Raw genomic sequence first — 27,522 nt, forward strand, 5'->3', positions numbered from 1 at the left:
TTTCTTCAGTGGGGATCCCTTTATAATTCCCCTGAATGAGATCTTCTTTTCTTAAAAACCTGACTAAAATGTAATATGACCGGATAGGAAGAATTTATCAGTTCCATTCACACATGCAAGGTAGCGTGGCTGGACAAGGCTGGACAAGGCCACTGTTCTTCTTTTCTTGAAAGACCTAAACGTAGTATGACTGGATAGGAAGAATGTATCAGTTCCATTCACACATGCCAGATAGCGTGACTTGACAAGGCCACTGTTCGAGGGTCCTCATCATTGAAGTTCAGTTCTTAGTTGTGCGTTTTCCACTGGATGCCCAGCATACCTTTATTTCTAAAAAAGATTGATCCAGATTAACCCAAAGAAGAAAATGCCAGTTGCAGCCCTAACTTTATGCCAATCCTTCTGAAAATCTAGGTTGAAGAGAGGAGAACTGATTCTAAGCTATTAATCTAACAATGCCACTGATCACATGGATAAAGTACATAAAGTTGGAACAAAACCCTTCTATACTTTCTACTATTTCTTTCTGCTTTTCTCAATGCTTCTCTTAGTTAACCATTGCTTTTCATTGTCTTCACAAATATATTCTAGACGAATTCTCAAAGCATTTAGAAGAAGTCAATCCAGAAGGTTCTTTTGTATTTTGGATTACATCACCTAATCCGGTTTAGTGGCTAAATGGGGGAAGTTTAAAAAATTTCCTCTAGTTATCAACAATTAGCGTGGGAGCCACCGAAGATAGCATTCTTCCAAATCAAGAAAGAAGGAAACTGTTATTCGCCAAAACTTAAGAAAACTTGCAAGCATAAACTTTGTTTCTCTAAGGTCCCACAGAAATGGCTATGGTTTGACAAGACTGTTAGGATGTCCCACCTGAACGGTCTAAAGGGTGGTGGAGCAGGTGAGCAGACATACATAAAGACGTTTGTGAAGTAAATATTTAAAACAATGCTGTAAGAAAGAAAGCTTGAATGGGACTCATGTTTTTTATTCATTGAAGAAAAGTATAATGTACATGAGAGATGAACACTATACAATTATTTCTTATTTTATTGTTTGAAAATAAAAATAAGAACAAACCTACAAGGATTACAAAGTGGATGGCTGGCTTGCTTCATTTCACCATTCAATTTATCAAGATGAAAGCCAAGGGTTAGGTGCAACATAAGTATACCCTTGGAAATGCCCACCTGCTGTTGGTGTGGGAGCTGGGGAGTCATCCAGAGGCATTGCTGTCCAGCATTGGTCGAAATTGGCTGTGCAGTCTTTTCCACTCACATCTGGCTTGAACTTTGGCTGCAATTCTCTGGCCTCCAATTTCTTCCAGTTGATTGACCGAAACCATTTATGATTTTGAATCTCATCTCCTCCAGTAGGACCACTGCCTAGCCTTCTTGATGGTTCCTTTTGCAGCAACTGACAATGTGAAAGCAATTTCCTTGTTAAAAGCTGTTCATTTGAGTTAAAAAAGATTAAAAGCCATATTGATGCATCTACTTACTCCTTTGAGCAAAGAGTGAGCTTCACTGCTTAGGTATGAAGGAAGCTTCACCTTCTCTTTGATAATTCTCTGCTGAAGCTTTTGTCTATTTGCATGTGTGAATGGAGGCTGAAGAAGATATAATCAATTTTGGTGTCATAAGAATTACAATAAAAAAATTGGTAACTTAACTGCTCTCTTGAACCTTGAGAACAGTTTACTGCTGCATAACACAACAATGAACTTGAATGGGCAGTAAGCTCTGAGATTTAACACGTTCTGATTGAACAGGAATAACTGGCTCCACAAACTATGTGACAAAGTGATATTATAAAAAATTAAAGAAAAACTAAGATGAGAGTGCTCTCATTGGCATATTAACAAGCTCGCCATTTCAGAGACTATTGTAGAATTCTCAGGTTATAATACCCCAACTTCACTCGCATCAACACCATAGGACAAAGGTGTGGATATGACTCTAAATACCCCCATTTTGCTTTGGGTAAGACTATTTGACTTTTAATTGATTTCTCAATTCTTTTTAAGTGTCTTAAAGAGAAAATTTCATTGAGAAAAGAGGCTGTTTGGGAAGTGAATTTTTATGAAAATATTTGGGGATAAGATAGAAAAGAGAGGAAATTTTTGTAAAGGATATCTTTGCTTCTAAAATTCTAATTAATTTTTAATTGGATCTGTCTTCTTTTTCTTTTTTCTTTTGTTATGTTATATTCAAGCACCTGTATCCATTACTGCAATCATCGTTAAGGGATATGAAAGATCACACACCTAGAGTGCAACATAGATTTAATGTGTCCTACCTTCAAATAGAACCTACAAGGGTCTTACATTATACAAACTTACATTCTAAAAGATGATATGGATTAATCATGCCATGAGTGCTGATGGTGTTTAGGGTATATATAGCTAAATTTTGCTCAAAACTCATCTACATTGGCTGCAGGTAAAGAAATGCTGAGTGGTGGTTCTGGTTGGGCTGTGGAGAGAAGGAAGGAATAAGAGAGGTGAGAAAAGGGATGATAACTCTTCCCCAGCTTTCTTGAATGTTTCTTAAGGAACATAAGGGTTATTTAACGCATAATTTCTCCCCTTATTTCCTCCACATTTTCTTTTCCCTTCTATTTTTCCACAACATCCAAACAATGAAAATTAGTTCTCATCACCATTCTTTTCCTTTACTAATTTCTGAGATGCATACATTCATTTTGGGTTTGAAAATGGAAAAGGTTCCTTATGTTGCCTAGACAATAATATACAATAAAAATTGTAGTAATAGAGAGCACTGCCAACATTACCTGCCCAGTTAACATTTCATACAAGAGTATCCCAATACTCCACCAATCCGCATCTTTATTGTGCCCCTTAGAAAGTAAGATTTCTGGAGCCATGTATTCTGTGGTTCCACACATTGAATTAGATCTGCTTGACTCATCAATTTCTTTTGCCAGTCCAAAATCAGTTAGCATAACCTGTATGACAAGCACTGAGTTCAGCAATGGAACATGCATATTCAAAATGAAAAGGGATTTTTCATAACTTTCATGCATGTTCCAGAAAAAGTATAGGAGTCTATGGGCACTGTCATTACATGCCCATCAGCGTCCATGAGAATATTTTCAGGTTTAAGATCCCGATGTACGATGCCGCTCTTGTGAAGATGGGAAACAGCAGATACTATCTCAGCAATATAAACCCTTGCCTGATCCTCGCTACCCAAGACATCACATACCCAAGAACTCAAATCAAAACAGGTAAACATACATTGTGATTAATGGTTTAAAGGTTTAAAAGCAAGATACCTGAAGATGCCCTGTCTGTATAGATGAAAGAAGAGGTGCCCTCCATTTACAAAATCCATGATCAAATAGAGTTTAGAGTTTGTCTGTGAATACAAAAGCGAAGAATAAGAACACAGTAAAGCATAGACACAAACACATACATGCATGGAGAGAGAGGGACAGAGAGTACAGAATGCAGCATTTAATTCATACCTAATTAGCAGTTGAGAACTGGATCTTATCCCATGCCACTTACAATTATGTAACTGTGGATTGCAATAGGAATTCATTACTAAAATGATTTGGCAATTACTAGGGGCTAATGGACCTCAAGTTCTTATTTTGATAAAGATTAATTTCCAATAAGCCTCTCATAATCCTCATGTATGAAGAGGCAAAGTAAGGCCTAATCTCCTACCATAAGGAAGGATGTTTTTAAGATCTATGATCTGTGCCCTGTAATCATTTAGCATAAAATTTTCTTTATCCTGTCCAAATGAGCAATGCAAAAAGTATTAAGTGCTGAAAAAACTACAGTTGAGGATGATAAGATAGCTGAGCGATGAGTGAATGCCAAATGAGCAATGCAAAAGTATTAAGTGCTGAAAAAACTACAGTTGAGGATGATAAGATGGCTGAGCGATGAGTGAAGACAGGATGTAACCAGAAGCAAAGCATTTGTGAAAAATTAGAGGTGGCATCAATATGTGTAAGCCATATCAAAGTTGAAATTGGAAGGATACAACTAAGAGTTGATGCACAAAATGCAAATTAGGATGGTAGTTGCTTCAAGAGGTGCAATTGCTTTTGGTTTGTCAGAAAATGCTGTTTGGAAGTCTTCTTCTTCACAGAGAAATCTAAAAAATGCAAATTAGGATGGTAGTTGCTTCAAGAGGTGCAATTGCTTTGGGTTTGTCGGCAAATGCTGTTTGGAAGTCTTCTTCTTCACAGAGAAATCTAATGGTTTATAAGTTATCTTCTTCTAAATCTAATGGTGTATAAGTTAATAAAGATATGACCTTATGTAGAACCAAAGGGTAGAATGTAATTTGGGAAAACACCTGAATAGTTAGGAATTAGGATAAGCTGAATCTACAGCGCCTTACATGCATATGATGTTTTCCATTAGCTTTTGGGAATGCTCATCACTAACAAACATCTTATTTGGGTGGCAGCAATGAGCTCTTAATGGACATTTTAATGACTCAAGAAGAACCTCATTATTCCATATGCCACCTATGCTCTACCTGTATACATTTTGTTTCACAATACCATTTCATTTTCCATTGAAAACTCTATACCTCCCCAACAATGTAGCTATCTAAGAAGTCCAATTAAATTAACATAGAAAAGTATAGTTGAGTTAGCACAAGAAAACCCCCAGTCCACATCTTGAAGGGAGAAGATGCCTATTTCCAAGGAAAGTGAACCAAAAAAGGTATTCCAACTAAACAATCATCAATCAATGCCTCATAATCTGTTCATACAACTACCATCCATCATTAATATGTTAATAATATGGGCAGATGAACAGAAACCACATACATAATAAGCAATCCTGTTTTAATTCATGAATAAACTTCTACATTTATTTGATTGTAAGGTGGTCAATAATGATAAATGCAACCTACTTTCCCAATCTTTCTAAAACAAACTAACCCTTTGCATGCCAAGTAAATGGAATACCGAATACTCCAATAGAGCAATTCTTCACAATAAGACAATAATAAATGAACACATAAGAAATCAAATTCAAGCAGAGTAACAATCACCTGAAAAGAGCACCTAAGGCTGACGATAAATGGATGCTCCACTTTGATGAGAATATCCCTCTCAGCCTTCATATAATCCATGTGATTCTTGCTTATGATAGTGTCCTTCCTCATCACTTTCATAGCAAAAATGCCATCACTATCGCCAGAGATTTCAGGTCCACCCTTCTTCCTGACCTGAAAAACCTTCCCAAAAGCACCTTTCCCAACGACCCTCATAATCTCAAAGTCCCCAGGCCCCACCCTTCCCTCACCCACTTCATCCCCACCCTCCTTATCACTTCCCTCGCTCTGAAAAACCATATCTTCCTTGAACGGAAGAAGAGGGGCGGTCACTGCAAAGCGAGGCGAGGGACCCAGTAAGGAGTGAGATCTGTTGTGAATAACTTGTGGGTCACCAAGAGCGACACATGGTGATGAGGATGAAGGGGATGAAGAAGAGGGTGAGGCTTTGTGGTGGTGGGGGGTCAGGGGGCCGAAAACATCGGAGAAATCCAGGGAATCAGGAGAAGAAGGAGATGGGATTGTGAGCTTGAGCTTGGAGGCGAGGATTGAGTGAAGGGTTTTCTTATGAGGTGTAGATGGAATCATGATTGTCGTTGGAAATTGGAAGCCGACCAAAAATTGCTTCTGGTTGGCTATGAGGAATGGAGATTACATGGTAGAGAAGGAAACACAGAGAAGAGAGAGGGAGTTTGAGATCTCATGGCGGTGGCAAGTGGCAAGTGGAAAGTGGAAAGCTGCATTATTCATAAACGGATTACGATGAACAAAAAGCGGAGCTCTTTGACTATACTACCACACGCGCATCTCCGGCGCGTGCATCTCTCTCTAACCGTTTATTGCCCCTCAGCTCCAACGGCTGGTACGGTTACTTGGGTGTTCCCGCTCTTTACATGGGGTTATAATAAATTGATAATAATTTAATAAATAAGATTAATGCAAAAATAAAAATAAAAAGGAAATTATTGAATAACTGGGTATGTCATAATAATGGAATAAAAATTCATACAATATTGTAATTTGAAAAACAGTATCATTTCCAAAAAAAAAAAAAAATTCATTTTTAAATAATAATAAAAAAAAAAAAGATGAAATGCTATTAAATATAAGACTATTGTATCTAATATATATTTATATTTTTTTTAATTATTCTTAAAAATATAAAACTATTTTCTATTGAAAAACCATGTGTATTGAGAATTGATTCAATTTGCCCTTAATTAATTTTTATCTTCTCTTTTATAAGTGAATTGTCCATGATCTATCAATAATCTTATTCTATTGATGCACGCATGGTGGCACGTTCACCTTCGTACCCCTAGAATTGTGTCACGTTCTTTCTTGCTTTTAGTTCCACGTTCTAACAGCTACCAGATGTCAGTAATTAATTTCAATAAAATATTAACTCTAAATGTTTTTTCTCGATTATATCGAATAGATAGCTCTAGTAAGATATCAATTTCAGATACTTTTACCTAGTTGCACTGAATAGTTTCAAACGGTAGGACTTAGATCGAACCGAATAAAACAACTCGACTATCCATCAAAGTGGAGTGAAAAGTGTTCAAGAGTGCTTGCACACACGATTCTAGTATAAAAGATAACATAAATTAGTTCTTTTTAGCTTGTATTATTGTCAAATCTTATTTTTGGTTATTAATGTGAATTTTGAGTATTTTACGAGCAAAAGAGGGTTTGAAAACATATTTTGGAGGATTAGACAAGTGAAGAAAAAGAGTTACGCATTTCGAGACTCGATGGTATCAGATGTAGATAGTTGTCATTGCAATAAAGAGGAGATCATCTCCATTTCATTTTGATACTATAGAGTGATATTGAAAAAGATAGAAGTTAAGGAAAGAAGAATTTGCACGAGACTTCTATTCTTTTTTTGTTTAACTACTTATGTTTAGTTTTATTGCTTTGAACACTTTTTATCTGATGTGGCATTATAAAGTCTTGCCACATGTTCAAAAAGCTATTTTTGTTTTGAGAACATATTTTAGTTTTTTGTTCCGAAATTAATTGCTTTCTATTTTCTGAGAACTGTTTTAAAAAATAATGAGGCAAATATGAAGAATAATGAAAGATAAAATTGTACATATAAAATTTATTTTTTAAAAAATGTTTGAAGATATGGAAAACAAGTTTAAAATATTTCAAATTCCTGAACAAACTTTTGTCAATGAACTCTAAACTGTCTTTTTGAAAAATAATTTTTAAGAATAATTTTTGAAAACCATTCTTTAATATTTTGTATGATAAAAGTCTGTTTAAAAACGTTTTTAATATATTTTAAAAATAAGTTTTATGTATAGCGAATAACTTGTGGGTCACCAACAGCAACGCACGTAGAGGAGGGTGTGGGCGTCCGGTGGTGGGAGGTAAGCAGGCCGAAAATATTGGAGAAGTCTTAAGGGATCAGGAGATGGGAGTGTGAACTTGAGCTTGAGATGCGACTGCGAGAATTGAGCAAGTACTTTCTTTTTACATGTAGATGGAATCATGACCGACGTTGAAAATTGGAACCCACCAAGAGAATTGCTTCTGGGTTAGTTTGGAGTGGAGAGAAGGAAACACAGAGAAGAGAAAAGAGAAGATTGAGATCTTAATTCAGTGGAAATTGGAAAGACCCATTCGGACGAATGAAAGTACAAGTAAACTATTTTTTTGGTAGGCTGTTTCTCAATTGTATATACATTATTTTGGAAAAATCACATATAAATCTAATAGCAGAGTAAAATAGACATGACAGTTTAAAATGCCTATGATTTTTTTTTATTATTATTATCTCATTAAATTACAAAATACAAAGGAATATTTTACTCAAAAAAAAAGGGAAAAATGAAGAAACCAAGATAATGGAAACCACTTAAAAAAAAAAAAAAAAAAAAAAAAGAGGACAGAAAGACAGTCCCTCAACTGTCCCACCCAAAATGAAGCAACAAACCTCAAGGAATTGGTGAACAAATTGACTAATACACGATGAAAACGCTACTAGACACTGAAGTTTTGCTACTTCGACAGACGAGGCCTAATCAAAATCGCCTCACTATGTCAACTCTCTCCCTCTTCCACTATGATACAGGGGCCAAGTTCAACTCATGGGGCCTTAATGCTCCCTGAACAATCTCTTGAACTGTTCGGTTCCGGCGGCACACATCTGACAGCTCTTCCATCGAAACTGTTAGGGTGTTTATATCAGCCCCTGTTGCTACATTTGACAATGTCTGCAAAAATCTAGTCCGCTCCACCTCTGTCACCGCTGTCAATGGAACCAATGAAATGCAGTCCTTTGCCCACTCCACTGCTTTCATCCCATATGCTCGAGTTAGGGCTAGCAGTGCATATGTTACCTGTGGAACAAGGAGACTCCAAGTTTCAGAAGCAACTTGCCCACATATGTCAAGACTAGGGTCATTGACACGTGAGAAGGGTACAGAATTAAATACAAACAACTAGGCCTTACCGTTTCCAGTCGAGAACTTGGGAGCGCTCCTGTTAAGCAGGCAATCAGAATTCTAGTGATGCTGGCACCTCGCGGAATAATCACAGTGTCCCTGATAGATTGGTATTGTTCTCCCGGACTAGTCTTAGCAAGATCAAAGATATCGGATAAGAAGGTCAATATGGAATTGGAGGCTTCTCTGCAGGAAAGCATGTGGAAGGTATTAAATGAGACCAATTTCAATCAGCCAAATACCTCCAGAATCATTCTAACCATTATCCTTGGTAACTACAGTGATGAAACATGATGAAAGGACTAAGTTTTCAAGATTTTCAACCAAACTAACTAGCAGGAAGGGGAAATACATAGGCACTGATAAAACATAGCAAATAACAGGAGGTTGTCAATCTCTGCAGGCCTTGAAATGCCTCATGTGTAAAAAACAAAATATAGAATCTAAGATCAGGATATCATACCTAATGTTTTTCTGTTTTATTTGCTTTGTTTTTTTTTTCTTTTCTGTTCTTTTACTCTTTTTTTCATCTATCTCTTTTTTGAATTAGGGGTTTCTTTATTGGTGAGGGACTAAGCTAAGATTCTCACTCTTTAGTTAAAAACAAAAAACAAAAAAAGAGAAGCACCTTTATGCTCACTTTTGTAATTATTCATGTTTCACTTTCATGCATAAGAAAGCAAATAACCTTACAACAAAGAGTCACATGGAGTTGTATAGGTAAAAGATGGCTCGTCTTTTCGTTACTTGCTTTGTATTACTGTGAACATTTTCATAATTAAATTTAATAAAATGATCTGAATTATCATATCTATGTAAATAAATAAGAAAACTTTTGCTAGAGAGAGAGAGAGAGAGCTAATACCTGTGTTGTACAGTGACCCCAATCATAGAACAATCTACTAATGATGGAAACACTGCTGATGGAATAAATAATTGAGGACAATAGCGAATGCATCTAGATGCCAACAAAAAACAATCATCCGCTATGTCCGGTCTGGCAGTAAACTCCTACAAAGCAGATGCTGCCATTATTAAATAATGCTATGGATGCAGGTGAATCTAGAGAAAAAAAGGTTAACACAAAAGTCACAAAAACCATACCCGAATGTTTTTGAGAAGACATGTTGTGTGGCTGAATAGCGCTTCAATCAAATTCTTTAAGTAGTTTGCACAAGATGGGTCAGACCCAAATATCTGCAGTCCAAGTTCCATAAGCTGCTCAGTTGAAGAAAATAAAAGTAAAAATGCTATTATGCAGGACTATAAAGAAAGACATACCTTTATAACTTCACTAGAAAGATAAAGAAAGCATGGTTGGTGGTGTAGTTGATATAGGCCTTGAATCTCCTCTAGCATAGCCCCAATTGTGATTCCCATGAACCTTCCAGAAGTTCTCACCTTAAACAAAAATCAAGCTCACTGTCACTGGCTAAAAACATTATCTATTTCCAAGCTATACAAACATTGGTAAGTATAACATGTCCTCCCTCTTGGAACAGTAATATGACAGCAGAATAATAATCTATGACAAATGACACAAAAAGTCAAGAACACAACTCAGTAGTAAGCTGTAATCTAAGGGTAGGGCATGGTATCAAGGTTCATAAAATGTCTAATGAACAGATAAAGTTCCTTCCCCTCAAGAAATGCGTCTTCCAGAGATACTCATTTCTTCCCTTTCAGTTTTGCTTAATTTCTACAAAGGCTCTGCTAGCCAGAGTCGATGCGTTACTCTGGAATGTGTTGACATGGCATGATAATCTTACAATGAAATAAAATTAAGGGGGCATTTTATTTGAATTATAGAACTCATATGCTAGATGAATAGCATCATTTCTAAAATTAGCATATTTAAGTTCGGATTTGACAATTAATTTCCAAAGTTCACCAAGGTACTTTAGTGAAGCCCATGGTTCAGCAAACTCACAGCATATTTGCAAGCTCGGCAAAGAGACTCCATAGTTCGCATATCCCAAGCACGACTGCAAAAAAATTTTAAAACTCAGGTCAAACAAAAAAGTAAAGTCAACACTATCCAAAAAGGAAACCATCCTACAGGTGCCATGTTATGAATCCTTACACATCAAAGATTGCCTTGAAAATTGGCCAAAGCCTCTGAATTGCATCTGCCACTGCTTCAGGGTGATTTACATATCTAAAATTGTTTCAGTTGCAAGAATCATTTCAATAATGGATCAAGCAAAGTAAAGGATATAAGCAAAGAAACACCAATCATACCTAAAAATATATGCAAAGCGATCAATATGAACTGTAAACTCACGAGCAACTTTCTTATCCAATATTTCTGGACCTTGATTGACAACTTCCTGCTTGTTCACATTATAAATTTGGGGTATTGTCTACAAGAAAAAGAGTAACTAAATAGCTCCACCAGAAATTAACTGACCTGTAGAGAAGTAACAACAGGCAAGCATAATGCCTCCAGGGCTTTCTTAGCATGATCTGGAGGAAGTTCTGTGATAACCATACTGCAAAACACAGTTCAAGAGAGATTCAAATGTCTGCTCTAGAACGAATTTCAATTTATTTTGCAACGCACTTAATCTTAAAAGCTTATGAGAGATAAAAATACCTTAAGGCTTCAACCAGGTGAAGCGAGTCTTCAGCAGGGACTTTAAAATTACCTTCCCCATTCACTGCCCTATGATATATATGGAACAGACCATCTAAAGATCCACAAAGCTTTTTCCGGCAATCTACAGACATCAATAAAATTGAATTCATACCAGAAATAAATAGAATAACACACAGCACAGCTACCATGGTAGTGTGGCCAAACAAGAATAAAATAGTAACTGATGAATGCCTCAAGTTCAAAACCAGATAAAAAATCCCACATACATTGGAAGTCCCAATATCAAAGGACAAAAAAAATAGAAGAATAATAGCATTAAAATAAAAAAATGACATAGAAGATGATAAATATATGATTTATAAACAGAAATGCAGTAGTTCACAGCATTCAGAGTAGGCACATTGATCAGATTAATCAACATAAGAAACATAAACACTCAAAGCAGCCAAATTTTGCAATATTTCTAATTTATGTTACATGAAGACTACGTGAACTTATATTGTACATGACATGACAAAAGTTTGCATATAGGATATCATAAAAAATAAGTACCCTAGGGGAATGTTTAACAAAGAAAAAGAAGAACAAATTCTCATCCATTGCAGGTGACTTTTTTTAATTCATTATAGACATTCTATCCTAGTTATACTTCAATTTACGAAGCGGATTGGAGGAAAGAGAAATTTGACTATTTAGTCATCATGTCCCTGCATCCTAAATTAACTTGGGCACACACCAACACCTAACAATCAGACCTGCATTCATGTAACACAATTCCTGATTGTTCCCTCCAACATTAGCAAGCTTTAATTACCTCCTGATCAATAATCAGTAACAGGAATCATTGGTTCAACAACAGCAAGAAAACTAATTTGATAAACCTTTATTAAGGTCACAGGACACTACGAACAGGATCATAGGTCGTATCATGGAGGGCCATTCAAGATGTGCCAATATATGGGTTTGAAAATGACAACCATCTAACTAGAAAATCATCTGATTGGATAAAATGAACCCAGTGACTCATCTGGCTGATCTAAGATAAAAACTCAAAGCCAACCAAGATATGTTCTTGTCAACACATCCAAGAAAGGCATCTTGCTCTCTTAAAGAAAGTAGGAAAGCTCACCACATAGGCAATTTGGAAAGTTAGCAACAAGACACCAATAAAACAAAATTGTCTCATTCACGCATTCAGGTTTCTTTTTTTTTGATTGGAAACGACACAAAGATTTATTGATAGAAAAAAAGTACAAAAGAAGGATGAGGAATCCTCCTGCCCAAGACAGCTAAACTAAAGAAAAAAACATTGAAAAACGCGCAACACTCTAAAAAGACCACTCCTTATGGAGTACATACAGCTATCCAATCAAGAAGTAACGCATTAAGGGGAGTCCCCTTAAAAACCTTGGAACAATAGGCCCAAAGAGAAGCAAGGAAAACAATAGAGTCCCATAGAGCCTCTGAATTCCTTGCTTTATCCTCAAAAATCCTCGCATTCCTTTCCCTCCACACAATCCGAATAAGAGCGATGTTTGCAGCTTGCCACAAGGCTATCCCCCTCTTAGACGAACCAAATCCATTGAATTTGATGTACATCATGTCAAGGATGCTTCTCGGGGGAACCCAATCCATCTTAGCTAACTGAAATAACCTGTGCCATAACCCAATCGTCAAGGAGCAATGAAGAAAAATATGATCAGCTGATTCCCCATGCTTCATGCACAGAATACAAATATCCGGACTAAGGGCTTTGTAGGGTCTTCTCACTTGTAGCATGTCATTAGTATTCACCTTCTTATGTGCCACTAACCAGATGAAGGACTGCACTTTGAAGGGAATTTGAGAATTCCAAACGAATTTAGAAGGAAAAACCTGAGGAGGACCAAAAAATTGGGATAAAGCTAGAAAGAAAGATTTAACTGAAAAAAGCCCTGAAGAAGACAAGGGCCACGATCTGGCATCTGGAACCGAAGGAGATAAATTCACTCCATCAAGAGAGCGCATGAGGCCTTCTAAGTCCTCAATCTCAGAATCTGACAAGTTACGACGGAAATTTAAATTCCAAGAGAAAGGGCGAGTAGGACCAAGAACTGAAGAAATAGGTATGTTTTTATCCAAGACTACTCTAAATAGACTTGGATATTGGGATCCCAAAGGTTGGTCCCCCCACCACAAATCTTCCCAGAAGCGAATTCTTTCCCCATTTCCTACCACAAATCGAGTAAACGAGGAAAACTCTTGAAAGACTTGAGAAATAGCCTTCCAAGGACAACGATGTGACCATCTGACTATTGTGTTAGCATCCCAACCATTGGAGTGAGAACCATAGATGCTTAATATGACCTGATGCCATAGAGCTGATCCCTCTCTAGGGTACCTCCACAACCACTTCCCTAAAAGAGCGAGATTTCTTATAGAAATATTCCCAAAACCCAAACCCCCTATTTCCTTCGGTTTACACACGACATCCCACCTGACTAGATGATCCTTTTTACCTTCCCCAATCCCTGACCATAAAAAATCCCTCTGCAACCTCTCGATTTTTGCAGCAACTGAAGCGGGTAACTTAAATAAAGAAAGATAGTAACAGGGCATATGGGTAAGGCAAGATTGGATGAGAGTTATCCTCCCGCCAAAGGATAGGTATGCCTTTTGCCAACCATCTAATCTTCTTGAAATTCTCTCAATCACAGGATCCCAAAAACCACCTGCCCTGGGGTTCCCGCCCAAAGGAAGACCCAGATATAGTATAGGCCAGCTAGAAGCCTTGCATCCAAGTGTCTCAGCCAATCTTGACATATGAGCATGATCCAAATTGATGCCATAAATATTACTCTTGTCTAAATTGACCTTAAGTCCAGAAATATGCCCAAATGCTAACAAAAGACTCTTGAGAGTCTGCAAGTCTTCCTCCCTAGTGTTAGAAAAGAAGATGGTGTCATCGGCAAATTGCAAATGAGATACCCTAGTTCTATTTCTACCCACCCTGAAACCCTCCAACATATTTCTCTCCTCTGCTCTCACAAGCATCCTACTCAATACATCTGCTACTAAAGTAAACAAAAAGGGGGATAAAGGGTCTCCTTGTCTTAATCCTCTCGATGCCTTAACCCAACCTTTAGCGCTACCATTCACCAATACTGCATAAGATACCGAGGACAAGCATCCATTCATCCATTTCCTCCATTTAGGACTAAACCCCTTCTTCTCCAACACTTGATCTAAAAAATCCCACCTTACGTGATCGTAAGCCTTTTCAAAATCAATTTTAAAGACGACTCCTTCCTCCCCTGATCGTCTTCTCTCATCCACTATCTCATTTGCTATGAGGACTACATCCATTATTTGTCTCCCTTGAACAAAAGCTCCTTGAGTAGAATGGATGGTTTCATGTAAGACCCCTCTTAGACGCCCTGAGAGCACTTTGGCTATTATCTTATAGAGACTAGTGATCAAACTAATGGGTCTAAAGTCTGAGATTTTCTTTGTCGTACTCTTTTTGGGCAAAAGAACAATGAAAGAGGCATTAGTGCTTTGATTGATAACTCCGCTCCTGTGAAACTCTGCAAACACTCTCACTAAATCCTCCTTAATCACATCCCAGCAGTCTTGGAATACTGCAATAGTAAAGCCATCAGGCCCCGGAGCCTTGTCCCTATCCATCTGAAAAATGGCCTTAGAAATCTCTTCTTCTGTAAAAGGGGCAACCAAACTTATTGCACTTTCCTCTGAAATAGGAGACCAATCTAAACCTTCAATACTCCAAGACTCTCCTATAGGATTCGCGTAGAGTTTTTCAAAGTAGAGTAAGATCTCCTCTGTGATGCTCATGGCATTATTCAACACTAAGCCCGTTTCATTTTCCAATGACTTGATATACTTCCTATTTCGCCTACCATTAGCCACTTTATGAAAAAACTTAGAATTGCAATCCCCTTCCTTAACCCATTTCACCCTAGCTTTTTGTCTCCAATGGATTTCCTCCCTCAAAATTAAATCCTCTAGCTCCCCTTTTCTTAAGGCTCTTTGACCTAACAATTCAGAGGTGAGACCCCCATCCTGCTCGATGGCGTCTAAGTTAGTTAAATCCTTGAGGATACTTTTTTTCTTTTCATTAAGCACTCCAAAAGACAGCTTATTCCATTCCTTCGCTTTGGCTTTAACAAATTGTAATCTCCTCATGAACTTGTGGCCTTCCCATCCGTTTCCTTGAAAACCCCTCCACCAATTTCTAAAGTTCTCCTTGAAACTAGGATGTTGCAGCCACATGTTCTCAAACCTAAAAGGAGTTGGGCCCCACGTGAACGGATTGGTATCCAAAGCAATTGGCCAATGATCCGAGGTCCTTCTGATAAGGGTTTCTTGAGTGCCTTGGGGAAATAGCTGCCCCCACTCATTTGAGTAAAGAAAACGGTCTAATCTCTTGCACACGGGAGACTCTTGCATATTTGACCAAGTGAATGATGCGTTCCTAAGAGGTGGATCAAGTAATTCACTTTCACTAATAAAACTATCAAAGTCCCTCATGCTTGAAGTTAGCCTAGAGCCCCCCAATTTTTCTGAACTTCTCCTTATGACATTAAAATCACCGCCCACACACCACAACGGAAAAGTTAGACCACAAATGTCATAAAGTTCCACCCAAAAATCCTTCCTAAGTGAGGGGCTATTTGGACCATAAACTGCAGAAATCCAAAGAGGTCCACATCCCTCCAAGGCGAATTTGACCGATATCGAGAAAGAACCTAATACCACCTCCTCCTTGCTCAACTTTTTTGAGTCCCAAATGAGCAAAATCCCACCGGAAGCCCCACACGCCGGGAGAAAATCCCAATCCTTATTTCTGACCGTCCATACACTGCCCACTAGCCTTCTGTCGCACTTCTCCTTTTTTGTTTCCTGAATCATCACAACATCCGGCTTCTCTAACCTAAGGAAATCTTTAATCACTCTTCGCTTATTACTTGAACCCAAACCCCTAACATTCCAACTGATGATTTTCATGGAAAAACACGCAGGCCCTAACCCTCCAAACCAAATCCACCTGGATTCAAACGCCTATGGACCTCTATTCTTCCTCCTAGAGTACACCTTAATGTCCAGAGAGCTTAGGACCTCACGTACTTTAGCCATTTTCCTGGGGGACAGGCCATCTATAAGAAAGTCTTCCGGCGGGGATGCCTCATTAACCCCTGGACTGCCTGGCATCAGGTTAGAAGACTTCCCAGGGGTGGAACTCTCGGACATCTGGTTAAAAACAGCTCTCTGATTCTCCTCCTCAACATGGACAGGGATGCCAACAATATTTAATGGTCCAACATCGCCTATTTCGGGAAAAATTTTGAATTTACCTTGATTTACCAAAGGAGACTGGAAAAGAATTTCTGAATATGGGAGATGAGGACCGGAAGGACACGGAAGATTCATTGCCAGATTACAAGACGGAGAGGGATAAGGCTCGGGTGGCTGAGAAGAAAAAGGCTGACTTACCTCCAAGCTTTCCACTCCCGGAACTTCACAATTTCCTCCCAAAATGATGTCTTTACCTCTGGTTCTTGGAATAGAAGGTGACACCGTGACTAAAGAGCTACCAGGATCATACCCCGCTCGGCCCGTAAATCCTCCTTTGTCTTCTTTGAGTTGGGATTTTCGCGATTCCATCACTCCTCTTGACGTCGAGGTTTCCTCCTTCGACCAACTGTTGCAATTCCTTGGCAGAAGACAACGGAAGATGGGACTCTCTCTGATACCTCGAGTCTGATGAGATCCCGTCCCGCCATCCACTTCCAGATTGTGGCCTTCGCTAAATGACACTGCGCTCCGTAGGGGAAGAGTCTCGCTGCTACTCCGTTGTCCATGACGGCGATCCGCGCTTGGAAGGAAGAGTTTGGACCACATCTCCCTTGAATCCATCGTTTTTTCCCCTTGCGCGAAGTCTTCCTTCTGATCCATTGAAGCTTTCCCCTTTCTTGCTGCACTTTCTCTCTCTCGAGACCCATATCTCAAGCCAGACGACATCGAGCCTCCTTGAACTTGGCCCAACCCCGAAGGGCCTGATGACTTACAGCCCACAGTCCGACGCCCATAACTCTCCTCTTTTATCTCTGAAGGTGGGCTAGGGTTGGATGAAAACAGGGCCTGAAACTCATCGGCCCGACCATCCTCTCCAAGGTTTGCTTCGACGCCGGCCCTCTCATCGCCTGAACGAGGCTGCGAGATCGCCTTTGCAGAGGAGCCCTCTCTCTGTGGAGAAGAAAAGGATGCATCAGCGTCATGGGCTTGAGGGACGTCTGGGCCAGCGTGAAGCCCACGACTCCTTCTCCCTTTTTGGACCCTAACTGGATGGGCTTTAGTGGATGACTCAGGCCCTGTGGGCCCAAGAATGACTTCCTCTACAAAGCCCAATCTGCTCCCTTCCCATACATTCTCCCTTTTGGCCGCCATGCTCGTACTTGAACGCCGATAGCGTGCCCGGGGAAGAAGCTCCCTCCTGTAGCACTCATTACCCCTGATACTACCTCGTAGCCCCTCTGCAAATTTTGGCGTCTGAGAGACGCAACCCCCTTCTTTCAACCACTCGTACCTGCAGTGGGATGTCTCGGACGTGACATTGCCGTCTTCGCCCTCTTCTCCGATGACTGAAACTGCTATAGTATGCTTCCAGGCCCCGTCTTCCACCTCGAGCAACGCTGGAAGCACGACTCTAGGATGCATCTCCACCCACAGCTTCACCTTCGTCAAATCCAACAGCTTCACGGTTTCCCTTGCTACCTCCGTCACCCTCCCCCACTTCTTCAAGATGAATTTCAGCTGGTCTACCTCCCACAAGTGAAAAGGAAGGCCTTTCAACACTAACCATCCCCTTCTGAATTTTCCAGGCATAAACATATTTTCTCTTGGCGACCATCTTCTTAGGAGAACAATCCTTCCTTTCACTAAAAGCCTCTCCTGCTCTTGTAACCATTTTGCTCTTCCTGCTGTACTCACAAAGAAACACCCCTTGAAGGCGGAAATGGGATTTATAGACACCATACCTTTCACTCCCAACAACCTCGCAATGGCCTTGCCTTCATCAGTCCAGTCTTGAACTTTTTCTTTGCATTCACATATTACGGCTCTGGCCCATTTTCCAGCTGCTAATGGAACTCCACTCCTAATTCCATCCTCTGCAACCACCTCTGCGTATGACCGGCCACCTCTATATTTGCTTTTGCTCAACTGATTATTGCCAAACATCTTCTTCCGCTCTTCTCCGACTTGATCAGAATAATCTTGCACTGAAATAATCGCCCTCCTAAGGACTTCCCATCCACTACCTTTATCACCCTCGGGGATGACGAGAAGTAAAGGATTCCTTCTTGTGGCAATCTCGGTGATTTTCATGAAACGCCCTCTATTGTTGAAGCAAATCTCCATCAAATGGATCTTATTCTCGCCCCTGAACTTTCGTGTGAATCCCCTGGTATTCTCCAACTCCACAGCTTTCTTCAAATGCTCCGTTAACCAAACCACCTCCTCCCTTCCAAATCCTACTGATACAACAAAACCACGGCTCCTTTCTGTTACTGAAACCCAAGTTCCACCATTCGATCCTTCAAACTTCACCTGAAAAGCCTTTTTTTCCACTTCAAACTTTTCAACTTTGTTCTTCATCGTGCCTAAACCTTCATCAAGTTACCTTGCTTCCGTGATCCAGAAAGAACTATGAAGATGGGAGGAGGAGATCTTCTCCACATTGAAACAAAGGATATAACCATGTACCAAAGCTTGGGGAGCAATCTCCTCCACCTATCCGCATTCAGGTTTCTTTACATATCAGAAGATCACAGAGAGTCAAAGGAGAATAATTTATCTTTCACATGTTGAACCCAAAATCATATACACTGCCAACGAAATGTGAGTCAAATTATACATGCCTCATAGAGATCCATTGGCAGTCTATGAATAGAATTCTTTGCCCTTGGTTCAAGGGTTGCATTATGTTTGAGCAGTGCTAAGACCATTGATCATATTTTTCTTCATTGTCTGTTAGCATTGCGTTTGTGTCATAATTTTTTTGTCTTGCTAGGATGCCTATCTTCCTCCTACATCTGTGGCAGATGTCATGGTGTCTTTTTAGGGTTTTGGAGGGCAATGCCTAGAGCAAGGACTTTTGGTGAATGGCTACACCTACTTTTACCATAGGGGATTTGGTTAGAGAGACAGCTATGTTCTTCAAGAATAGATGGAGATCTACGGAGTTGTAATGAGCTTTTCATCATAGTAGGTGTCACTTCTGTATTCGCCAGCATATACATGTGAATGTGATTGTGTTGGACCGAAGATCTATTTATTTTCTAGTCCATTCCAGTGCCACTACATGCTAAATAATGTCTTTTTAGTCAGGTAATGGCTCAAAACCATGGTCATCAGATGCATAAAAAATGCTACAAATTTTGCAAGTATAATTAAATACAATTTTAATCAAGCAATGGCAACCGTTGGCTCACATCAGGAACAAGTTAACCATCAATAGGAAATACTAGTAGGTATAATCCACTCAATGAGCTTAAGAAAATGACATAACACCAAGACGTTGTTTTGAAATCATGTGAAGTTCTCCATTTGTAAAATGCAAACAGAAAATACAACTATTTCAGTGATTATACTCACCAAATTCTACTGTTTGGTTCAAGAACACATGAATAAACCATGAATACCCAGTAATCCTAGTATTTCTGAACTATTTGCCCACAAATAATTTTGAATAATTCCATTTCCCAATAGTCAGTACGAGGCTATCAGTATCCAGAATTGTTTCCAAAAGTTGAATGGCTCTGAATTTGAAACTTAGACACTCTATTTTGAAAATGTAAACCAAACTTGGAAATTAGGTGGAACCTGTTGATTGATAAAAACAAAAATTACATACTGAACAAAATTAGTGCATCTGGACGGATGAATCTTGTCATTATTCTGATAAAGAACTGATGAATAATTCATCAGTTCTTTATCATGCAATCATTCTACTACACCTACATACAGTTGATGATCTGAGAAAGTTTATTTCTTTAATGCTCCAAAGGTGAATTGACAAAGAAGGGTGCAAATAATAACATGCAAGAGAGTCTGTACCATCACAGATGTGTTTAAATGCCAAAGCAGCAGCTGCTGCAGAGTCCTCAGATATACTCATGCCACTCATGAGAATATCTATGACTGAAGGAAAAATTGAGAGTCCACCTGGCGCAGCATCAAGCCATTTTGAATATGCTCCAATTGTTAAGCACACTGTAGAATTTTTTATAAACTCATCACACGTTAATTATAAATGATAAAAGTCAGATATCATATGCCAACTTCAAATTAAAAGTAGGTTATGTGCCTTCTTACAATTCCTAAGGCTTCCATCCCTAGAGGGAAATAAAATAAGCATGACTAATATCCCGGGGAGAGGTGACGACCAGAATCACCAACTGCATACTATTAACCTCACCCACTCACCAAAACAAATTCTTCCACCTTCATTTCCCCTCTTCTAATATGTAGATAAAAATGAAAAGGGGAACTACAAAGAATATATTACCTGTCTGCAATAATTGGGGTTGATGGGGAAGTTTTGGAAGCATATTCATAACCTGTATTGGGGAAACAGACCACCAGACAAAAGCATACACTTTATGAGTTAATACGCTAATAGATAATCCCAAAATATTAAATTAAATGAACAAATAAAAAGAGAAACAGACACACCAAAGCAACCAGAACAATATATTAAGAGAGTGAAACTTATAGCAATTAAATAGGTTACACATCCAGAACAACCTTTGATCATGTGAACCAAACAACACGAAGCAAATTCACCAAAGCAGAGCTGATGGGCAATGGGACTGCATAAAGACCAATCAAGTTCCAATAAAATGCTGCAGAAATTTAAGGTATCACCAGGCACTGCTCTACATGATGACACTTTTTTCCCATTCACATTGTACAATAGAAGCATGGGCAAGTGCGACATAACTAGAATAATGTTGATTTATACCATTTTGAATAAAACCAGGAAGTGGCATTGTTTAATTTGTCTATGAGAGAAACTTAGGAAGCAGATTATCCAGGAAAACACTAACAGAACAAACAGTTCTATAACCATATCCTTGCTGCCACAAATGCTTCTATCTGATATATTAACAGGAGAAGCAGTCAAAATCCAAGGAGTTTAATATGAGAGGAATTTGAAGGGCATTCACACCTGAGGCATTACTTCAGCTTCAACGACTGAAACGTAATTTGATATAGCTCGGATACAATATAAAGCAGCCTCTGCTGGACGCCACTCATTGTGTTCCTCATTTCCACAGCTAGCTACAGCCTGAAATAATCATGGGTAAAAGCATGTGTTTAAAACACAGCAAAAGGATCTTACAGTGCATCTCCACAAGAATTATGAAGCAGTATAATATAGAATTGCAAAAATATTATAAAGTTTGGTATATAAATCATCAATCCAACCCTACATTTGGTTGCTGGGGAAACTCAGGAAAATAAAATTGGGGAATCTTATGAACTTCCCTTTTCCTTCACTTTCTTACAGCCCATAACAAAGATTAATGTTCCCAAACTTCTGTAATTTTTTTTCCCTTTTTCTATGCCTTCTTCACAAATAAAAGTAGATTAATGTCATATCTTCTACCAACAAAAATATTGAGAATTTCCCAGAAGGCCAAGTTTCATGTATGCAAATTAGCAACATTCCCAAGAAACAACATTTAGGTTTTCTTGCATCCAGAGAAATATATTTAAACTAAAACAGATGCCTTCTAGTTGCCTTCTAGTTTTTCTAATATTCTAATTTCAATAACTTCCATGCCCATTTTATCTCCAATAGCCCTCTACACACTTCTTCATTTTAACACCCTACTCATTGACCTAACACTGTTGCACCATTGTTCCAGTTATTTGATTGTAGGGAAGCCAAAATTCGGAAACTGATTCTAGGTATGTACTTTCAAAGTGGCCAAGGTGGAATTCCAAATGTCTCTCTCATACAAACACTAATACTCATAATGAATAAAGGTGAAATAAAAATCTCAGTAAACCCCAAAATTCACTATTTTGTAACATCCGTTTCACCTAGTTTCAACTCCTTCCAGTATCTAAGACAACTCAACTCTTCTGCTTCCACCTAGTCCAAGAGCAAAAGATTTAACCATTTTGATATTGGAAAAACATAGGATCCAAGCAGCAATAAATCTCCCTCCATCATCTCAACAACAAGGCTATACATATAACTGTCTCAAGTGTCCATCAAACAGCTCTCACAACCTCTAGCAGAGCACAGCACAGCTGCCACAAATCGGGAAAATTAATTAAAGATCAATGTCTCTTCCTTTCAATCTGGCAAACCAGCATAAAGTATATTGGTAATAAATTTCCATAATAATACTTCTGCTTTAATTGAACATAACATGATGTGACATTTCAGAAGAGCCTCCAGTCCAGAGATGATACATCACCAATATACATTAAGGGGTTAGTTGACTGAACACTGAGAACTGGTACTTCCTGATGATATTGGTAAAATATTTTCATAATAATAATTTAGTTGTAGGCTTCCTGAAGGTATTGGTAAAATATTTTCACAATAATACTTTAGTTGCAGGCTGAACATCCAGGCTAATACTTTCCTCTTCAGCCACTGATGTGCAGATTGGTTCTGAGAATCAAGCCAAAGTATAGAACATATCCAATGTGTTTATTTAAAAGAGAAGAGACCTTTTTGTTGTGAGGCAACCATCTCATCAACCTTGCTCTAACCCTTAAGGAGTAAGGACTGCAGCCAAGGGTGTCAATATCCAATTGAAAAGAGGGCTTCAAACCAGAATTTTCAAACTGGTCAGGTCAACTGCAAGAACTCTCAGCGAGTCACATTTCCAGGTTTTAAGAACCCAAATTCCAAGGTCAACAGTATCACACAGTCAGATATTTCAAAAGAAAATTACAAAGATATTCAGTATTCAGTTGATCTATTTTACAAATTATGTTCAATCACAAAATTACATGAATTGCCTTGAAAGGTTTGAAAACATTGTAAAAGACAGTGGAAACTTTGTATGGTTCAAAGCAATTACATAAACTATTGGTTTGACAGGTTGAACATTGGTTAAAAGAATTATGCAAAAAACCAAGTAGATCACACCTTTCTGGGTGTACTTAGGTAATAACAGTTAATAGCTAAATCCCAATGGTTATGCTCAGTGTAGTTGAAATTGTTGACGTGGGATATCAAGTTTTGAGCTCAAAAGAAAACAAATCCTACATCTTTTGAAAGGGACAAGAAAGTGGTTGTGGTCAATATTCCTAGAGAACCCACTGAATGAGAGATAAGGAAACTCCTTATTGAACAGATGCAAATCAATTTCCAATCTTGTAAGCCAGTTCAATTACATGCTTCTCATCGTATCATACAAATATTTCTTATTTTGTGAGTAACTGGTCACTTTATGTTCCCAATGAGAAGAACTCATTTAGAGACAGCATACATAATCCTAAAGCACGTCTAATCTTCACCAAGAAAATCAACAATGTTAACAACATGGAAATTTGAAGGTCAAAGCACCACTAATCCAGGAAGGGATGGTTTGGTACAATATCTGTAGGCATCCAAGGATGGGAAAAAAATCATATTTCTGAAAAAAGCTGCACAATATCAGCACATGATTATGGCCCTTAATATTCTAAAATTGTTTGCTCATGAGTGGCTAAATAATGCGGTAACTATCCTGAACCAAAGTTTATTCGGCAATAATTTTTTTGTATAACTTAAGGCTAATGTCTTTTGTCATGATTTGTAAGAGGCATCAATGAAAGAAAGGATGAAAAGGGCTTGTTCAAGCATCTAATGGACAATGACAAGTTAAACCTGAACTTGACAGGGTACTCCTTCACATCGAGCCTGATCAACAACTTGTGCCTAGTATAGTGTCAAATACAATATGCCTGGTATATCAAAAGCAATCTATAGTACAACAGCCACAGGTATTCACAAGCATCTTAGAAGTTAACACAGCACAGAGTGGGAGACTACTATGGTATATGAACCGTAACCAAAGCCGACTATGGGCCAAGACTAATGTTATAAAGGTTTTACGCTAATGTGTCTTTCCAGAGGCTGAGAAGGTAAAATGAAGGGCAATTTTCAATTATTCAATAAAAGCTGCTTTAAGTTTTTATTTTCTTCACATGAAACTTTTAGATTCACTCAGACCAGCACCCAAGAGTAAGGTTTTCAATTTTTTCCCTCACAGAAACTTGAAGCATAGGTAGTACTCAGAAATTAAAGCATGTTTCTACTTTCTATTATTCCATGCCCCCACATCCATGCATATGGTCATTCATATCTCAGTTCTCAATATGCTCATTACTGAGGCCATCATCACCTCTAATATCGGGTGATTTCTTAATTTTAAAAAAAAAATGTAGATTATGAAAATAGGAAATTGCATTCTGTGATTGTACGGCCTCAATTTGCCCATTTTTCAACTCTTTGCTCCTTATTTGCTTCCTTCTCAAAGAACCCAATAAAAAACCCTAAAATAGTAAAACACTGATTTCTCCTCTTTCAGCAGGAAATAATAAAGTTGACCAAAGTCCTTAAAAGTTCTTGAATTAACTTCAACCAATATTCATCCAACCAAATGCTACTGAATCAAAACCAGAAAGAACGAGGTGATTCTTCAGGAGTACATATTAATTCCCAACTTTAGTTTCATATATACTAAATTTAGTTTTGGAATGTCAGTGGCATTGTCCCAAAACTAATTCATAGAAATAAATTAATTTGTACCAAAGTCTTCCTAAGTTTCACCAGAAACCTGATTGTAGGATTACCCATTTCAAGAAACTTGAGAATTCACAACAAGAAAATCATACCTTCAATACCAATTCCAAAGCATGCATTCAAGAGAATTTTCTCAAAAACAGGAACTAGTTTCTTAGAGGAAAATAATAAATTACGAACCTCAACAAGCTTCATGTAAAGAATTTTCAATGTTGCTTCACCGCCTAAAACTGATGCTGCATCGATTAACACATCCGCAACAGCTATCAACATCATGGATTCCGTTAGCGTTGTAGAAGCGTAGATGCCAGGTCTCATCAAGATGAAAATAAAAAATGAAGAGGCAGATCTAACAACCTTCAAATTCAAAAAGTAACTGTAACTCAATCACATAAAATGAGTAATGAGATGCAGAAAAAACACAGAACATAGAAAAATACAAATCCCTTGATTGAGTAGTTCGACATGAAGAGAACCACAAATCCATTGAGCTAACCAGACCAATCACAGAATTCGGTTCATTTCTTGGATAAAGTATTTATGTCCAGCTTTAAGTAGAAGGAAAGTTCACATTTGGTTGATAATTGTTTGCCTATGAAGCATTTCTTTGATTGAGATTCAGTTAGGGCATACTTATCAAAGTAGGTTTTTTTTTGTTTTTTTTCAATCAAAAATACTCACCACAGTAGTTTGATTTGTTTGTTCTCTTATTATTGCAATTTGATTGCATTCCAGAGACTCCAATTTGTTCGCCTATAAATCATACATACAAACACATAACCCTTATTCACTCTTTTAAAAAACAGTACAAACTCAGATCAATTATTTATTAACTTACGTGCATGCTTAGACAAAACAATACCAAGGTGCATAAAGACACTAACATAAAACTAGTGATGGGTTTGTGTATTATGTACATTGAAGTGGTTGGTTGTAGTTTATGAATACACATTTATTTCAGACATACTCTCACTCAGACTTTCCATTTTGTCGAAACCTAATCAACAAGTACTAAAAAATTAGGTGGGTGACACACTTCATTACTAGGAGAGTGAACCTTCAAGATTTTGTGGGAAGTGTATCTTAATTTGGAGGTTTTTGTTGTCCTCTTATTGATCCCACTCGCCAGTTTTCATAGATCAGAGCCTCCTAATATGGGAATAGATTCTTCAGCGAAGGTGTCTTTGCTGTTTCTAGCATGCACTCCAGTGAATGACCTCTCTTTTTCTTTCTTTCTATGCACTGCTTCTACATTTTCTGTTTTAATGATCTACATTATTGCTTAGTCACAAGAAGTAGAGAGGAAAAAAAAAGTTAAAGAAAAATAAAACTGTTTTTAGTGAAAGTGTTTTCTTTGGAAGTGATTTTCGGAGAACCACCTATCAAGTGTTTCTCCAAAAACCACTACAAGTGATTTTTTAAAATTTTAAAGTGTTTTCCAGATTTTTCCAAACACTTGATCTTTTTTTCAAAAACATTTTTTATGCTAAAAATACTTTCTAGAAACACTGCCAAATGGGCTCTTAGTGTCAATTTGGATACACTTCCCATTTTTTGTTTTTAAAATGAGAAATTTCTATTTAAACGTGTAACATGTACAAAAAGCATATATTTATCTTGTCTCTTTAAAAATCACTTTCAAAAATTCTAAAATTTAAGGTAATAAAATTCTTCTAACACCTCAATTTTTTAAAATAGTATTAAAATCATTACTTTTTAAATATAAACTTCTAAGAGTTTTGTACTTCATATAAAAGTTACAACTATTTTAGGATTATATAAACATAAAACAAGAAGCGAATCAAAATGGATACTTAGCAAAATGATTGCATCGTACTCAAAAACCCATTAACCAACTTCCTCCAATTACTTACAAAATAGTCCTGAACTCATCTTTGAAGTACCTAATGCAATAATAGGTTTTCCAAAAGGAAATCATCTACATTAGCTATGGCACATGAAGCTGATTCCTTCGCTTTTGAGAGCATATTCAAGAAAGCAACCCCAATCAGCATTTGCTATAGCAATGCATTAATGTGGGACATAGGCACAAAAAATAATATCCTACTACATGCTGATAATGATTAATGAAAACTTTGTAATCTGGTATACACTTTCTAAAGTTATGATCATGCTTTTAAAAGGAGAGGCCCAAATGAAAAGATAGGGATGATATAAGAGATTGCAAAGTAAGAGCAAAAGCATCTAAAAATGGAAATATAAAACACCATCATAAGATAACAGAATAAGTAACCAGAAATAGAAACCAAGAGAAAGTAAACAGGAATCAGTAGCTAAATTAATTATAAATGAGCAATTTATATATATATATATAATGCCTCTATATAGGTTGATAAAGAGAAAGCACAAATAAATCCAAGGAACTGAATTCAAATAATTTTTGAATAACTTGTGATGATTAAAACTATCATAAGAGACTGACAAATTTATAGCCCTCCTAATATCTAACTATTACCATATCTAGTCTGTTTAAAATCCTTGAGGTCCTCGTATGACAGATCTTGATAATCTTCGGGATATCGAACTCGAGAGCTAACCTGTGATAAAAAACCATGGTTCTCTATAAGTGAT

General features: G+C 37.8%; 2 protein-coding genes across 3 annotated transcripts in view; both read right to left on the bottom strand.

Annotated features, from left to right (window-relative positions):
• Positions 1-967: 967 nt before the first annotated feature.
• LOC100244943 (serine/threonine-protein kinase AtPK2/AtPK19) lies at positions 968-6,132 on the bottom strand. Its single transcript, XM_002280487.5, has 6 exons — positions 5,049-6,132; positions 3,298-3,380; positions 3,087-3,207; positions 2,794-2,967; positions 1,502-1,609; positions 968-1,416 (listed from the first exon to the last, which is right to left on the bottom strand). Exons 1-6 carry the CDS (start codon positions 5,637-5,639, stop codon positions 1,135-1,137), a joined length of 1,359 nt encoding a protein of 452 aa, XP_002280523.1. The 5' UTR covers positions 5,640-6,132; the 3' UTR covers positions 968-1,134.
• Positions 6,133-7,800: 1,668 nt separating this feature from the next.
• The window catches only part of LOC100243383 (transportin MOS14), a 52,025-nt gene continuing 32,303 nt past the window's right edge, over positions 7,801-27,522 (bottom strand). Inside the window, exons 13-27 of one of the 2 annotated variants that reach the window (XM_002283818.4) lie at positions 27,407-27,488; positions 25,111-25,193; positions 21,343-21,462; positions 20,680-20,731; positions 20,229-20,384; positions 11,109-11,232; positions 10,923-11,004; positions 10,754-10,842; positions 10,596-10,670; positions 10,443-10,497; positions 9,794-9,913; positions 9,617-9,709; positions 9,378-9,523; positions 8,521-8,698; positions 7,801-8,407 (exon numbers count right to left, since the gene is read on the bottom strand). In XM_002283818.4, coding sequence (XP_002283854.2) covers positions 8,129-8,407; positions 8,521-8,698; positions 9,378-9,523; positions 9,617-9,709; positions 9,794-9,913; positions 10,443-10,497; positions 10,596-10,670; positions 10,754-10,842; positions 10,923-11,004; positions 11,109-11,232; positions 20,229-20,384; positions 20,680-20,731; positions 21,343-21,462; positions 25,111-25,193; positions 27,407-27,488 — 1,734 coding nt within the window. In that variant the 3' untranslated portion in view covers positions 7,801-8,128. Of the gene's footprint in view, positions 8,408-8,520; positions 8,699-9,377; positions 9,538-9,616; positions 9,710-9,793; positions 9,914-10,442; positions 10,498-10,595; positions 10,671-10,753; positions 10,843-10,922; positions 11,005-11,108; positions 11,233-20,228; positions 20,385-20,679; positions 20,732-21,342; positions 21,463-25,110; positions 25,194-27,406; positions 27,489-27,522 lie in introns of those variants that run through there. The other variant, XM_010664925.3, reaches the window with a different exon arrangement.

The sequence above is a fragment of the Vitis vinifera genome, chromosome 17 (assembly GCF_030704535.1).
Source record: "Vitis vinifera cultivar Pinot Noir 40024 chromosome 17, ASM3070453v1".
NCBI lineage: Eukaryota > Viridiplantae > Streptophyta > Magnoliopsida > Vitales > Vitaceae > Vitis > Vitis vinifera.